The sequence below is a fragment of the Lampetra planeri genome, chromosome 47 (assembly GCF_965212315.1).
Source record: "Lampetra planeri chromosome 47, kcLamPlan1.2.h2, whole genome shotgun sequence".
NCBI classification, from domain to species: domain Eukaryota; kingdom Metazoa; phylum Chordata; class Hyperoartia; order Petromyzontiformes; family Petromyzontidae; genus Lampetra; species Lampetra planeri.
This window is the reverse complement of record NC_136153.1, coordinates 8,834,582-8,850,111: the sequence shown is the minus strand read 5'-3', so window position 1 is coordinate 8,850,111 and position 15,530 is coordinate 8,834,582. Positions and strand designations below refer to the sequence as shown.

Here is a 15,530-nt window from a genome sequence, read left to right as displayed (position 1 = left end):
CTTTAATGTCCTCTGCCAAGAGTGTTTATCGTATGTCAGTCATACTGACATTTTTATTTTTTTACGTTCAAGGCCCATATGAGCTGAACTAAGTGGAAATTCTATTTTAAGTTGTGAGTTTTTTTGTCCAGGTGTTGCCGATTGTTGCCGAGACCACTCGAGAGAGAGAACAAACTTTTTAGATTAAATCGGTCGTTAAATCGTTTTAAATTGAAAATTGAATTTTTTTTACCAAACATATACGTTGCCAATTTATTATCGCTTACAGAATGATGCGTGAGGGCAGCGGTTTTGCAGTGGTTCACACACTGCGAATAATAATCCCGGCTACCTGTTGCATTCACGGCCAACGTCAGTGGCAAATAATAATGTGGGGAGCGGTAGTGCATGGCAAGCCAGCAGTGGAACAACACAACATTAAGCATTACAATGCAACTCTTTCGCTGCTGCTGTATGGGTATGCTGTATATGTGCGAGTATGGGTGAGTGTATGTTAGTAGAGTGGTGGTGGTTCCCACGCTGCGCTGTGAACCCGGCGATCCAAGTTCGATTTCCTGCTCACGGCCAACATCGGAGACGAATGTCTGAACCGGTCCTAGGCCGCCTCAAGCTCGACTCGGCCTTAAATGAGCACTTGGGTGCGGTGTGCAAACATCGCCACTGGGGAGACAAAGGTGGCCAGACGTGGTTCTAGCCAATGCTTCCCTCTCGTGTTCTCGCAGCCGGCCACGGCGGGTGATATCTGAACCAATCTTGTGCGGCGGCTTCGCCGGCCCACTCTGGCAAGGGTGCGCAAAGCACGGCCACGTAACGTCCACGGCCCACGAGGTGTGGGCAGGCCCTCATCCAGCAGGGGATTGACAAAGGGGCTCTGCATCGACATGTACAGTTGCAACACGGGCTTGTAGGCAGGAGTCGGGAGATTGCCGTTTTGCATTAACGCAAAGTGGATTTATGTCCCAAGCTGCTCTGCCGGGAATTGATATTTTGCTCATAACGAAAGAATCTAACCTGATAGTTTTTTATTTATTTACGCTGTCTTCTGCTCACCAAAGATTGTGACTTCCCTGTGTGTGCTTGCTGTCTAGAATGGAAACGTGGTTTCTGACGACCCAATGGGAGATGATATGCAGCTCAATCAGGTGAGTGTTTTTTTTACTCCATGTATTTGCGTTCTCATGGCCCCCCTCATCTTGACAGATCTCGGAAGCTAAGCTGGATAGAGCTTGGATAGTACCTGGTTGGAACACTGCCTGGGAATACCAGGTGTTGTAGGTTTGGTTTTCAAAGGTTACCAAAAGATGTCAGAAGAGCAATATATTATTTGAGAAGATTATATTATCTATATCCAGTCCATAATTTTTTTTCCCTGGGTAGATAATATAATCACTGCTTTCGGGGGGGGAATCAGCTGTGGTGGTGTTGTGAATGGATTTGCCCCTGTCATACCAATGTGGTATTGCCACCACTGGCACACACTTTGTTGTACGTTTACCCAGGAAGGTCTCGCCGAGTCTCAACTCTGTTGTCAGGAGGGTCCTGCACGAGGAGGCTTGGGAAAAGTTACTTTTTCTGGGAGCGCTTTACATAACGCAGGAAACTGGAGAGCCCACAAATCCCACGAGGATAATGGAAAAAAAGCTCAAAACACTTCCACCCAGCTATTTGCTAAACTTAATTTTTAATTTTTGCATTTGGGATGAAAGCAGAGTTGCCCACAGACGACCCGCACATGAAGTACACGTTCACAACCCGTTGACTGTACTGCCATCTCTCCTCGCCACTTCGAATGTAATGAGTGAATAACCTTTGTGGCACACTCACCGGACTGTCGGAGAGCAGCAGCGTTGTGTTTGCGAGCCTCGTTAGCGTGCCGCGCCACGAACCCGGCCACCTAAGCATGATTCCCGCTCGCGGCCAACACCAGTGACAATTCTCTGAACCAGTCCTCGGCCTTTGCGTAAATCGAAACACCCTCAAGTTTAGTATCTGGTGCTGAGTCTAAACATCAGCACTGGGGAGACAAAAGTGGTAGCCAGGCATGGTGTTGGCCACCCACCCCCTCGTGTGCTTTGCCAACCTTCATAGGTGCTCGCGAACAGCACTTGCCCCCAACAGCCTGTCAAGGCTACACGTGGATGTCTTTCGCTTTGTGTTCGACAGAAGTACAGCACTTGCCGCTACGGTCCCATCAGGTCTTTAATTCACACAAATGCAAGGGTTTCATTGTGGTAAGTGCCGTTATTAAGGCTGGCATCGCAGTTGAGGTCGTGGTGTGGGCAGCCCCACGCTCAGCCACCTTTGTCTCTGCATTTCTGATGTTCATTAAGTGCAAGTGGCATCTGAACCTGTTCTGGGCCTCCCCTATGTCAGCTCAGCCTTAACACATGGTACATTAACGATATAGGCGCCTGGCATGTGTGGTGTATCATCCTTAATAGGTGCTTGCTTAACAGTTCCTGCCTGAACGGGCGATCTTTGCCTTTTGTGCGTGTGTGTATTTTGTAAAAGTAGTTTGCGGTTGTGTTTTAACTGCCTCTTCGAACAGATGCTCTGTCAGTTTCTGTGTTTCCCTGTGACCCAAGACACTGACATTGTGCGAGTTGTTTCGAATCAATCTACGGGGATGCCTGTCACCCTCTGAAGATGTTTAGGCTTTGAAACATTAACTCGCGCTTGTTGGCGATCTGATGAGACATGCACCTGGATATCGTGAATCCCGGACTCCCGAGAACGGACACTTGTTATTAAAAACGTAATATTTGATCTATTTTATTGCAGGTGAGTGTCAGCAGTTGAGGCAAGATAGCTCAGTAAATTTAGAATGGTCATATCAGAGACATTGGACTGGCACATCTGAGATTCTGGGTTAAGCCTTGGGACTGTGTGTCAGTGGGTTCATAATGGCCTTGGCAGACGCACTGAGCCAGCCATCGCTGAGATCCTTAGCCTGAGCCATTGGGCTGGGTCTCTGTCTCTTTCGCTTAGAAAGTTCATGATGACATGTCAGTCATTGGACTGACCCTGTTGAAAAGCTGAGTTCGAGTCCAGGTGTCATCTGCGTGTAATTAAACCAGCTTCTCAAGTGTTGTCAGTGACTTAGATGATCTCAACCTGGTAACCAGTGACTGTGCAATTATTATCATAATCATTTATCATCCCTATGAATTAGGCAGTGGGTTGTCCTGTGAGTAGACTTGCCCCCAGCATAGGAATGTGGAATTTCCACGATGAGCTGAGAATGTCCACCACTGGCTCAGGACTGCCATGTTTGAGCAGGGAGGTGACACCTTGACTTTCTTGTTTGTCCCATTTTGATAACAACAAAAGGAAATGTCTAAAATACATTAAAAAGTAACACTCGTGCAATTATTCCACAGTGTTTATGTTTAATATTTGTAATTCTCAAAGCCGAAGTTTATCCAAATTCATTGCAATTTGTGCAGGAGTTTTTTGTTATTATTTATTTATGCAGTCATTGTTGACCGGTGCTTGAGACCATTAACTCAGCCCCATTGAGAGCCCAGTTGTAATCGGATGCAGGCAGTGGCGCTCGCACCTGGGTCGGAACGCGGCTTCAGCTCTCTGATCTCCGGATCCAGTCGGCCCACCTCTTCCTCCATTTTGTCCAAGGCAAACATTTAGCACTTCATTTGCAGAAATGATAAATAATTGATTTTCGCATACGCACTTCAACGCCTGTGTCCTGAGCACGAGCATTGATTTTAATCTTTAGATTGTTACATGTCTTAAGAGTCGTTCACGCTTCGAGCTGCTCTGCTTCAGGATATCATATTTCTCCGTGCGTGATTGTAAAAGCAGCCTTATCGCTTATGCATAATTCACACGGATAGCACAACTCTATTGAATGTAGCAGCAACTCGCCCGGGGTAATTGCAGTCGTTTTTCACAAGCGGCTTCCTCAAACCGACCGACTTCATTTGAATCAAACATTGGCAAAGGGGGGAGCAGCACTTGCCGCTTAGCGTGATGTATGGCTTGGCATTAAACATTAATAATGCCATCGTGGGAGTGATAGATGTGAACATATTTAATCAGTCCGTGCCGTTTCGGTGGTCGCGGCTGTTGACTCGAAATCGAAAGGTCGCGGGGTCACATCCCACTCGGAGGTCGACTCGGCCCATCGTCATCATCATCATCGCCACCACCACCATCCCTTTGTGGTGGATAGATAAGTACCACTTTGTATGAGAAGATAACAGTGGGCATCCTATGGGCAGGGACTGGTCCTTTCAATGGGAATATTGAATTTCCGGAAGTGGGGAGATTTAAGAATCTCGACACCTTGTTTCGTTCCTGCTAGTCTGTTTACGGGTAAAGGCGCAGCCCTGAAACTGCTTACTCACACCACTGTTGCTGGTAGTGCCTCTACTGTAGAAGGCTCCAGAGAGGGTCAATAAGGGGGTATTTTGGCCTCCTCTTCCATGCTGCCGGGACTTTATCCCACCGCACGCGAGCTGTCGATCGATTAACTGGTGAAACCCATTTACACCGCTGGGTGGACAGAGGTGGGGCAGATGAGATGAAGCAGTCGGTGTCTGGTTGACCACGAGCACTCGACCACGGGTGGAGGGATCGATGGGTGACATTCACGGGAACGGTAACCGTGGTAGTAGCGATAGAAGAGTGACAAGGGGGTGACTGGCTGCCGGCGAGCGGCGATCGAGTGACGATTTCGAATCGACGAGCGTTGGATCTTCAGTCCACGCTGAGGCTTTAGGTTGAATTCTTAGGGACGGCGGTCAAACGGGTAAATAAAATCCGTTTCTTATTATTCTTATTATAACTGGGAATGTCCTTGGTTAGAGGGCACCTGACCAAGAGCGCCGCATTGTCCCGAGATAACGGCGCTCGTCAGGGACACGTGGCCTGTTAAATAATTAATAAACCCACTGTCAATGCATTCCAATAACACGGACAATGCAGAGGTGCATGCCTGGGTGTTTTGGTTTGGCCTGCACTCTCTTGTTGGCATCAGATTTGGGGGGGATGGGGGGGGGCAGAAAGAAAAATCGATGCTAAGTGGAGCCGCAGACGCTGCAATTTTGTTTTACGTCTGCTGTTTTAAAGCGCGCGCTGCCTGCTGTGTGACGTACCGTTCTTACGGCTTGGATCATTAACGAAAAATAACGTCGAATGTAAAAATCATGCGGCAAGGAAGCGTGGAGATATGCACGGTTTGGAGCTACGTCGAGAGACGCCAAAGAGCGACGCGCGGATAAGAGAATTTGCGGCAGGGTAATGACGTCATCCAAACTCGAGTGATGCTTGTGGGTTCGGGCAGGACACGTCACGCCTTGAGGGGCTGATGCACGACGGGTCAAGATTGATAATTAATGGAGTTGCAGCCGAGGCGTGGAACGTTGACCAAGGAGATGGAGCGATGAAATCAGCTCGCACGTAGGTGCTGGGTGGACTTTAACATTCGCAGCGCCATGCTGGGTGGACTTTAACATTCGCAGCGCCATGCTGGGTGGACTTTAACATTCGCAGCGCCATGCTGGGTGGACTTTAACATTCGCAGCGCCATGCTGGGTGGGCGGCAGCTTCGGGATGCCTACATCCAGCGGCAGATTGACTCATGACGACGACGATGACGACGACGATGATGACGACGATGACTCGTCTGTGTATTCGAGGGGTGGTTCTCCGAGCTACTCGAGTCGTGATTACTACGCAGTGTCAAGGCGAACCACCTCCGCTCGAACGAGCATGGACGGCGCTCGTCCCCCGTCGGTGAAGCTGAAACCGCGGCGGCGGAAATTCCACGTTCCTGTGGTGGCGGCCAGTCGAGTTTACTTGCGCGTTAGACAGCCACATGGGTGCGAATTAAGTTTGGTTGTGTTTTCTTGCTGTTTGAAGTGGGTAATGAGTGAAAGGGAATGATGTAATATTTGCTGTTCTCCCTGTGTGTGTGTGTGGCCTTTCACGAGGACAATGTAAAGATAGGGGCAGGTTAAGTGTGCTAGCCGGCCTTGCCGGTGTGGTGTGTTTGAGCTGCTCGTTAGCAGCGGATGGGCGGAATGTGCAATGCCCTCTCGCTCAGTTTCACCAGATTCCACTGCTGCTCCACAAGGCTTTGTGTGATTGTACAAAGGTCCATATTGGTCAGTGCTTATCTCGAGTTTGAGTGAATGGAAGAATGAGCTGCTGCAAATTATTATTAACATCGGGGGTGAAAGGAAGGTGAGGGTGGTGAGATAGAAGGGGATGGGGGAGGGTGGGGACGACGGGAGATAAGGTCAGGTGAGGGGATGTGTCGGGGAGTTAGGTGGGGGAAGGTGTGATGAGGGGGGGGTGAGAATGAGTGGAGGGGAAGCGAGAGGAGGTGAGGTGAATTAAGATGAGGGGAGGTGAGTGAAGGTTGTAGGTGAGCGTGGTTAAAGAATCAGAGGGGTGAGCGAAGGTAAGTGGAGATGGGGGGAAATGAGGGAGTTTGAGACGAGGTAAGTGATAATGTGTTCGCTGAGGGTGAGTCCAGATGTGTTGGGAAGGTTGGTAAGCTTGAGGGGTAGGTGAGTGAAGACGAGTGGAGGTGAGGGAACGCATAGGAAAGTAAGAGAAGATGTGGAGGTGAGGATAGGGGAGCTGTACTCTGGTATGTTCCATGGCGACTGGTACGGGTTAAACTTTGGCCCTGCGGCTGGCACGTGTGCGTGCGTGCGTGCTCAATAACAGCGGTATGAGGCTGCTAGAATTCCGTGCAGCCCATGAGCCTGTTATCACCAACACGCTGTTCCAGCATCAGCGAATCCACACATTGTAATAACAGTGAACTCATGGATCCGTGCCGGGTTCCAGCAGAAACAATTGCTGGACTATATGGTGACAGAAGAGTGGATGCGGGCCTTTGACGTTGACACCAGGACCTGCCACGGAGCTGATCTACCCACTGATCTTTGGCTTGTCATCTGTAAGATGCGTCCCCTCCACACTTCCACTGAAGTGGTGGCGGCGTCCCGCCTCGGGTCCCCAGTGAAACCCACAATTGCTTGGTCTCAGCTAGCTGGTGAAGGCTGCAAGAAAAAAGTTCCATCACTTGCAGCTGGGGTTGGCATCATCCCCGAAGGGAAATAGGTGTGGCTCTGCACTGGCTCATACGGCTGCCACATTAGTTACGCAGTCCAGACCTCCTCAGAGACCCTGGCCGACGGAGGGGGCTTGAGATAAAGCGGCAGGCCCACTCCCGCCGTCGACAGCACCCTTTGTTGAAATATGAGGAGGTTTACCGCACCCTTCGATCGGAGCTTCAGAAAGCCGTACGGTGATGCAAGGATCAGTGGTGGTCACGGGTTGCTGAGGAGATGGAAACTGCCTCAGTAGCTCATGCTCACAAGTCGCTCTTTAAGAAAAAAAAAGTAACCTGCAGCACCACACTTATCGTCTTCCTTCAGGGAACAAACAGTGATCCGACCCCCATGCACAGGTTTCCAGGTTTTACTGATAATTTTTGGGAGGGTTTGGGGGGAGGGGAAACCCCTCAACTCAAATGATATTGGGCAAGGTTGGGGGTGACCTGCTGGAGCTGCCGTGCCTCACATTTTGGAGGAAGTAGCCACTCCCTGTGAGTGGTTGTCTGGCGTGTGCCATCTGTTGAGGAAGCGCGATCCAGAGGTTGAAACTAGGTTAAAGCGCCAGATGGAGATGACCTCTCAAGTGAACTGCTGATGGAGGTTGCCGTTTCTGTGCGGACTGCCCTATGTGACATCATTGCAAGCCACCTGGTCCACAAGATGGGCTGCGCAGGTTTGTAAGGATGTCCTGGCGGTCCCCGTTATACATGTAGTTGTGGTGATCTGTGCCTGACGCCTGACACTGTGCGCTGTATGTAACGCTGGGTAGGCAACGTGGATTTTGATGCAATAAAAATAGATATGTTTTTCATGAAAGGCTTATATTAAAATTGTAACTAATTATTAGTCACAAGAATAATACATTTTATCCAAAATTCTACCAGCGCCGCTTTTGATGAAAGCCAAGTGTGCCCCCGTTTCGGATTTTATCTTTTCTTTTTGCACGCCATTACAGAATACTAATAATAAATCATCTATTCAGTTAATTTGTGTGTGACAATACTTTTTTTTGGACATTGAAATAAAGAAGTGAAATCACTTTTTAATTTGAACTCGGTGCAGTTTCACTTTTACGACTTTTGCTCGCAATTATAGTGACAACTTGTGAACATTAGTGAACACTGACCTCTCCCCTTACATCAATAACAAATCGTAACTTTTTTCAAATTCACATCAATTCAGAATGCAGGAAGTTATAGTAACCGAGGTCAAATTCATTCTGGTAAAAGCGACCTACGGCTCACATTTTATGCGAAGATTTGAAAATTAGCGAACAAAGACCCTGTCCTTCTAGTTTATAAATCGTTATTTTTTTTGTATTCACGTCAATACAGAGAATCCAGTAAGTCGAGGCTTATAATAATAATGAAAGCATTCCCACGGCAATTGCACATTTGTAACAAGCATAAGTCACTTTGTCTCAGCTGAGGAAAAAAATTTAGTTGAGAATTTTGATTGAAAAATTTCGTTTACTTTCTTCCTGATAGATAACTCAAACAGCTCTCACGACGCTACGATCAAAGTGGTTTACATAGAGACATTTCGATGAAATAAATTCGATGCAGTCTTACATTTTTTTGTTTTTTTCATTACATTTCAGTTTTATGAACCCCAACAGTCTGTTAAAGGCTATACGGAAGATATTCATCTTTTTACATGCACACGTGTGCTTGCATTCGCGTGTTTGTGCGTGTGCGGGTTCCCCCTCGGCACTGATAAGCACCTGCGCCTGGCCCGTGCCTTCCTTCCGCCCTCCGCCGCCTTGATGCAACCCGGACACTTTTCCTCTAACTCCGGAAATGCCTGTTCTTGTTTAGTTCTTTTGTTTTTTTTTCATCGTTCAACAAACGTTCAAAAGTGATTGTGATGGCAGTGGCTTGGTGACTCCCGACTCAAAGGTTGGGCATGGCGTGGCATCACATTTCTTCATTTAATGGCAACCTCCACATTGTCATGGCAGGAGTCCGTCTGCTTATAGGGCAGCCAGCTTCTGCCAGAGTGATGCTCATTTTATTGGCACTGCATGAATGATGGTGGTGATAGTTGTAGCACTGGTTTGTGATGTTGATGAGGATGGTGGTAGTGACGGTGGTGGTGATTGTGGCAGCGAGCGGGTTTGGAACTCGGGTAGCCGGGTACGTAGTGCGGTGCAATAACCACTACGCTACCACTCCCCTCCTGGTCACACACACACTACGCTACCACTCCCCTCCTGGTCACATACACACTACGCTACCACTCCCCCACGTACTTTGACACACACACCGACACAAAACAAAGACTAAAGATTCCCCGTATCGCCTTTACAGAGGGTTGGAGAAAGTGCTATAGTGATCACCCTATGAAGACCGGAACAGCACACGTGAAACCTAGCCGCCTTTGTCTCCCCAGTGCTGATGTTTACACACCGCACCAGGTACTGATTTGAGGCTGAGTCGACCTAGGGGAGGCCCGGGACCGGTTCAGATAATCGTCACTGGTGTTGGCCGTGAGTGGAACTCGAACCCGGATCGCCGGGTTCATAGCGCAGCGCGCTAACCGCTACACCACCGCTCCCCTCCTGGTCACACACACACTACGACACACACTGCTCAAGTGCATTTTCACCGCGTCACAGTCTCGTGGTAAAACGTACGCATTTTAACGTAATTTACCCGAAAGTCGTTTGGAGTAATGTGTAGGTTAGGAATTCCCCCCGCCCCCGTCTCGCGATAAATAAAAATTGACCACACCGTGAGTCGTAAAATTCTGGGGCAGCAATAGCAGCAGCAGCAGCAGCGGAGGCGGCGGCGGCGGTCGCGGCTCTGTGTGACGCCGATGGGAGAGGAGATGAAAGGTCGTGTTTACTCGGCGCCGGGCGCGGGAGCCAGCGGGGTTCACCACGGGGTAGGTACTGCCTGGGGGTGGACGCGGCAACTATTATTCACCATGGCCAGTGTCACCATGGGCGGTGTCCACCGTGAGCAAGGTCCAACACTAGCAGTGTCTGCCATGAGCCACTTTGAGTAGTGTCCATCATCACAGGCAGAAAGCTTAGCTTACCGACTTTTATACTCGTGAAATCCTGTTACTTTTCATTCTGTAGTTTCATCTGATTTATCATTGATTTATTATTGGGTTAGATGATGCAGCTATTGTGTCAATAATTTATTAACTTTAACCCGCTACCACTGATAAAAAAAACACTCAAATCAAGTTGTCGGCAAACCAGTTACGTTGAAGAGCAAGCACAACTTGTACGATGTTGGTTAAAGTTTCGCTGGAGATTACAGCTCGCATCAGCAGATGTGAGCAAAAGTTAATCTCTCCCCTGTTTCATTTGACGTAGAAAAAATTACCCCAAAATTTGTATTTTCCAGGCAACCTACTCCCACGTTGAAAAAGCTGTAATGGTGATCATGCGATCTTACATACAAATTATTCAAGAAAGCGATTGTTACGATTTGCCAGCCAGGGTGGTATCTTGGGAATATTTTTCGGCCAATTGCTCAAGGATCGTTAATTATAAATGTCAGCGGTGACCACGCATAGTGCAGACTGGAATATCATTATTATTTAGCCTGTTCATCCAGAAAAGCCTCACAGTTTCATTACTTGTTCAGGGAAGGTCCTGCCAAGCATTCGAAGTAAGTTACGATGGTTCCAATTTGTAAATCCAAATCGAGTAACAGAGCAGAGAAATTTTATGAAAAATTTGCATTAAAAAAATGTTTGGACCAAATTGTATTCATCATCATCGGCCAGTCTCTCTCTGCTGCCAGATGAAAGCCTCACCAAACCGCTTCCGCCATAGCCCCCAGTCCGCGTGACGTAGCGATGCATCCCAGCTCACACGCGAGCCGATTCTGCCGCTCCGTCTCCACGGTGGACGTGTCCCTCTCTCTCAGGTGACTTCCCACCGCCGGCAGCCGCCACCCCCACTGTTTGGTTCCCTCTTTAGTGCGAGCCGCCGCCGTCCCGTCTGGCGACGTGCCCTCTGGCCCAGTCCACCCACTCCACTTCTTCTCGCCAGCAATACGACGTCCTCAACTGGAAGAAGCGTTTGTTTTCTGGTCCCTGTGTTCCTCTTTCTGTTGCTCGGTGCGACTTCCAAGCGTGCCTGTGCCCGCGCTTCTTTGCGCGCTTTTCGGCTTGAGTTCTATGTTTTCCCCCCCCCTCCATCATTGTTTCTGTTTCATGATCAATTGGGCTCACAACAGAGGTAATGTGTACCGATTAGAAAACGGTCTTCTTTTGCACCATTCCTACGTTTTCATTATTAAACTCAGGGTTTTTTTCCCGAAAGATAAGCACGTTTTGCGGTGCGTCCCATCCCGCCTATTCGAGTTGTTACATTTTTAAGTGAGTGAGTCATGGGGGGGGTGATGATGGGGGTGTGGGAGTTGTAAAGGGAGAGTTTCACTTTAACATTTTAAAAATTAATGACCTAAAAGTGTGCCGTAAATATCTCATTGGGCGCTCCAGCGTTTGGGTCAAGCAGCGGTGGTGGCTGGTTTGGTGTCTAGTGACGGGGGGGGGGGAGTGGCAAGCTCATGATGGCCGTGTCGGAGAGGATAAACGGAACCGTTGTCGCGGGGTTCCTGAGCCATGAGCCAGAGACGCAGCTGCTGTGTGTGTCGTGGGTGTGCGTGTACCCCACAACGTACTTACGTGTGGCTAAGAGACACCCCCACAGCACGTTGAGGTGAAGTATGGTCATATAACTCTCCCCCCCCCCCCCCCCCGATACGGTTTTCAGAAAATTAGATCATACTCGTAAATAAACCAGCAGCACTGATCAGAGCACTCAACCCACATTGGGGGAAGGTCGAAAGTTTAATTCCCAGTTGGGTGTCGTTTCGGCCCCATCATCATAATCATCATTCCTTCATGGTCGATAAAATATATACCACTTTGTGGAAGGTCCCACTAGTGATTGTTCTGTGCATAGTCTGCCCCCCCCTCCTCTCCGTCCTCCTCCCCCCTGCCATAGTAATGTAGAATTTCCACGTGCCTCAGTGGTCAGTTACATGTGGGGAGGGTGTCCTTTGTATTCAGTGTGGCAGTGAGCATTTGGCACTCTAGTCTCAAGGTGTACCTAGCCTGGAACGAGTGCCGTGGTGACGTCACCACCACTTAGTGGCCAGTGTTAGTAATTGCTGTTGTTTTGTGAGTGTGCGAGTGTGTCCGTGTGTTGGCACAGTAGGGGGGGCACAGGTGGTGCGTCGACCAGTCATCTCAGTCAGTCGACCCATGGCACCTGCGTCTGCCCCGTGACCTCCTGCCAGTGGGCGTTCAACACTACATGTGGCCTTAACGTGCACATAGCCTGGCACAAGCGCTGTGGTGACGTCACTGCCACTTAGTGGCAAATGGCGGTTGTTATATGTGTGTGTGCCCTTGCACACGTATAAAATATTCAACAGTAGCAAGCAAAAAGCTGGTGTTGAATTTTTCTGTCTTGCCAGAAGGCACTTAATTTTAAACAGCCGAGAGATGAGAAATTATATAATACTGCAACTGTAGCGTCAACAAAATAAACAAGCAGACAGTACACCTCCTTCACACGTCCGTCTGTGCACGAACCAGCAATACAAATATCTCTTACACAACCCATCGGCCGCATGGCCTTCTGGGAGCACTTCATTTTAAGCAGCAGAGCTTCAAGGCAAGCAATACTCTGTATCGGTTTTGACACACGCAGTGTCTCATCAGCAGGGCTGGTCATTTGAATCGGTGCTGGGTGAACTGCCAATGTTGCAGACAAGGACCGTCTGGCTAACACGTGGGGGTCTCGGTTGTGGGGGGTCCCAGTTGTGGGGGGTCCCAGTTGTGGGGGGTCCCAGTTGTGGGGGGGTCCCAGTTGTGGCGTTGGCATCGTTTGTGCTTTGATGGCTTGGAACATTCGACTCGGTCATCATTAGCATTGAACACCATCGCACACCATCGCCACACCGATGCCACAACGTCGAACACCATCGGCATCTCCACCTTGCTGCCGTGCTCGAGGTCCCGGCAAATCGTGGGCAATCTTGTGGCACAATACATCAGAGGACCAGGCAGTCCGGCGCCTTTGTCCAAAGCATTTTGGAGGCACTGCTTCTCCCGAGTTAGCTCTGGACGCATCTCAAGAATGTTTCAGACTTCTTAAGAGAAGCCTGGCCGAGTTGGCTGACGTCAAAAGCTTTTTTATTCGTGATGACGTGTTTTTTGGTTGAGGTCGCATGAATGTAGAAGTGTCGTACACCCACCTCCATCCAACGCATCCAATCGGTAAGGTCTGTGACGTGAGTGGAACGTGCCTATTAGTTACCATTCCAGCATACCGCTGTGTTGGAGAACCAAACCCTCAGCATTTACAATTTGAGTGCTTTGACGTTGCGGTGGTGATTAAAGAGCTTCTTTTTTTATTCGTGATAACGTTTTTATCGCCAACGCCCAGCAAGCGCAAAGTAAAGTACCTGTCAGCAAGGCAATGACGCTCATCAAGGCAGAGTGTCGAAACCTCTTGATCTGTCACAAAGAAGGTCCAGTGGCCCAAAACATCAGCCTGTTAGTGGCCAAATACGTTCCCCATTAACTTAATAATTAGCTGAACTTGATGACACTCGTGTAATGACATTTAAACGTTATTATCTTAACTTGATGACGTGAAGTTAATGACCTTTGTCATTAACTCATCCATCATTAACTCTGATTTACAGCGGTAAAGTACGTAACAGGCTGATGTTTCAGGCAATGGCCCTTCTTCAGGGGGAGTATCAGAGGGCGGGCAATACTGATAGTCGGAGATCGCACGTCACACTTGACACGCTTGGAGAGAGCTGACACCAACAGTTTTTCCTCGAATCGTTTTTACAAAAGTTAGTCTGCTAATCAATATCTGAAACTGATTTGTCAATTTGATCCAGATGTCCCAGTACAGTGTCTGCATTCTAAAAATGGAGCCTCAACACATGGAAGTCATTCTCTCTCTTTGCCCTCCTCTGTGCCCTGAAGAAGGGGCATCACCTGAAACGTCGGACTATTCAACGGCTTTCTGCTGTAATGATGTTGGTGATGAGGAGAGATGTACCGTTACACCACGGCAGCAACAAGATTGTCTACTTGAAAATAATTTTCTTTAATAGACTTTTTTTGGGTTAGATTGCGTAAATATAAATGTGTCGTTAAACCCGCCACCACCCGACACAGATTGTGGATTTGATGTCCAACACACAACCGGTGCGCTGTACTCGTAACGAATTTGCATGTTCTGTTCACGGGACAAACCTTACTAATTGGCTGTGGCGGGTTTAACGATGCATTTATATTCACGCGATCTAACCCAAAAAACCTGTGTTGTGGATGATATTGGCCACGAAAGCCTACTACGTGTTGTATTTATCTTGATTCAGTTATTCCACCGACGCAGGACACTGCTACAATGAGCACATGGCCCGGTGTTACAGCTCGGCGTGCGTCCTTCCTTACAGAGGTCTCGCTGAGATATCACGCAGGCTTGGGCCGTTCTTCCATTCACACAACAGGGGGGGAAGAACAAATTATGGGGGGGGCATGGTGGGGGGCATGGTGGGGGGGGAAAGTGGTTGACACACCGCAGTGCAAAAGAGCAGCGCGAGCAGAAACAAACAAAAAACTTTTAAAAGTGCATCGGAGGATACGCAAATTCCCCGCGACTGTTCGCGGCAAAGGAGGGGTTAACGTTTTGTGGGTTTACGCCGAAGCGGAAGTGCGTGAATTAGCGAGAGCGTGCGAGAGCGTGCCAGGCTTATAGTGCGCACGCACACGCGAGACGCGCGCAGATCCTGCCAGCTCCCCCCCCCCGCCTGCCCGCCGTCGCTGTGCGTGCGGTTTAAAACCCCCGTTTCAACCGAGCAACACGACGGGGCCTTATCGACGGGCCCGATATCAATAATCCCAGGCGGCTTACGCGAGGTCTGCTCCGCTCCTCCGCTTTCAAGAAGTCTGGCCGTTTGTTGGCGTGTCCACGGCACGTGGGTGACTTTAAATTATTTTTTTGTTTTTGGGGGCGACATTGATCGAGTTTGGTTGGGCAGCGCAGGAGGCTGCCCGGCTGCGCGCGACCGGTGTATTAATACAGGATGTCACAACTGTTAAGATCGGCGGTGCAAAAAAGCATGGTGAGTACCGAGGCGGAGGATGCGGCTTTACTTGCCTCGTGGCGTTGTGGTCGCGCCGACTCACGGCTTGGTTATTTTTAAATGCTCCTCGTGGGCTGTGCCGGTTAAGTCAAAAGTTTTGCCTCTCAAAAACGAGGCTTAGAGCGGTGTGATTGTGTCTCGTTGGGCCACGTAAAGTCCACGTTGCCGTGAAGGGGGGGGGGGGCGCGTGATAAATATAGGACGACGGCTGTTGATTGCGCGCTAAGTAGTTGTATTCTATTTTATCGACCGTGGAGTGATGATGACGATGGTGATGGTGGTGGTCGCACTC

At 49.1% G+C, this 15,530-nt stretch overlaps 1 protein-coding gene across 3 annotated transcripts in view; it reads left to right on the top strand.

Annotated features, from left to right (window-relative positions):
* Window positions 1–15,530, top strand: part of LOC144733585 (ribosomal protein S6 kinase alpha-3) — a 64,020-nt gene that overhangs the window by 12,915 nt on the left and 35,575 nt on the right. For 2 of the 3 annotated variants that reach the window (XM_078615608.1, XM_078615607.1), the window contains exon 2: window positions 1,089–1,142. In XM_078615608.1, the coding sequence (XP_078471734.1) occupies window positions 1,089–1,142 (54 nt within the window). Of the gene's footprint in view, window positions 1–1,088; window positions 1,143–14,876; window positions 15,218–15,530 lie in introns of those variants that run through there. The other variant, XM_078615609.1, reaches the window with a different exon arrangement.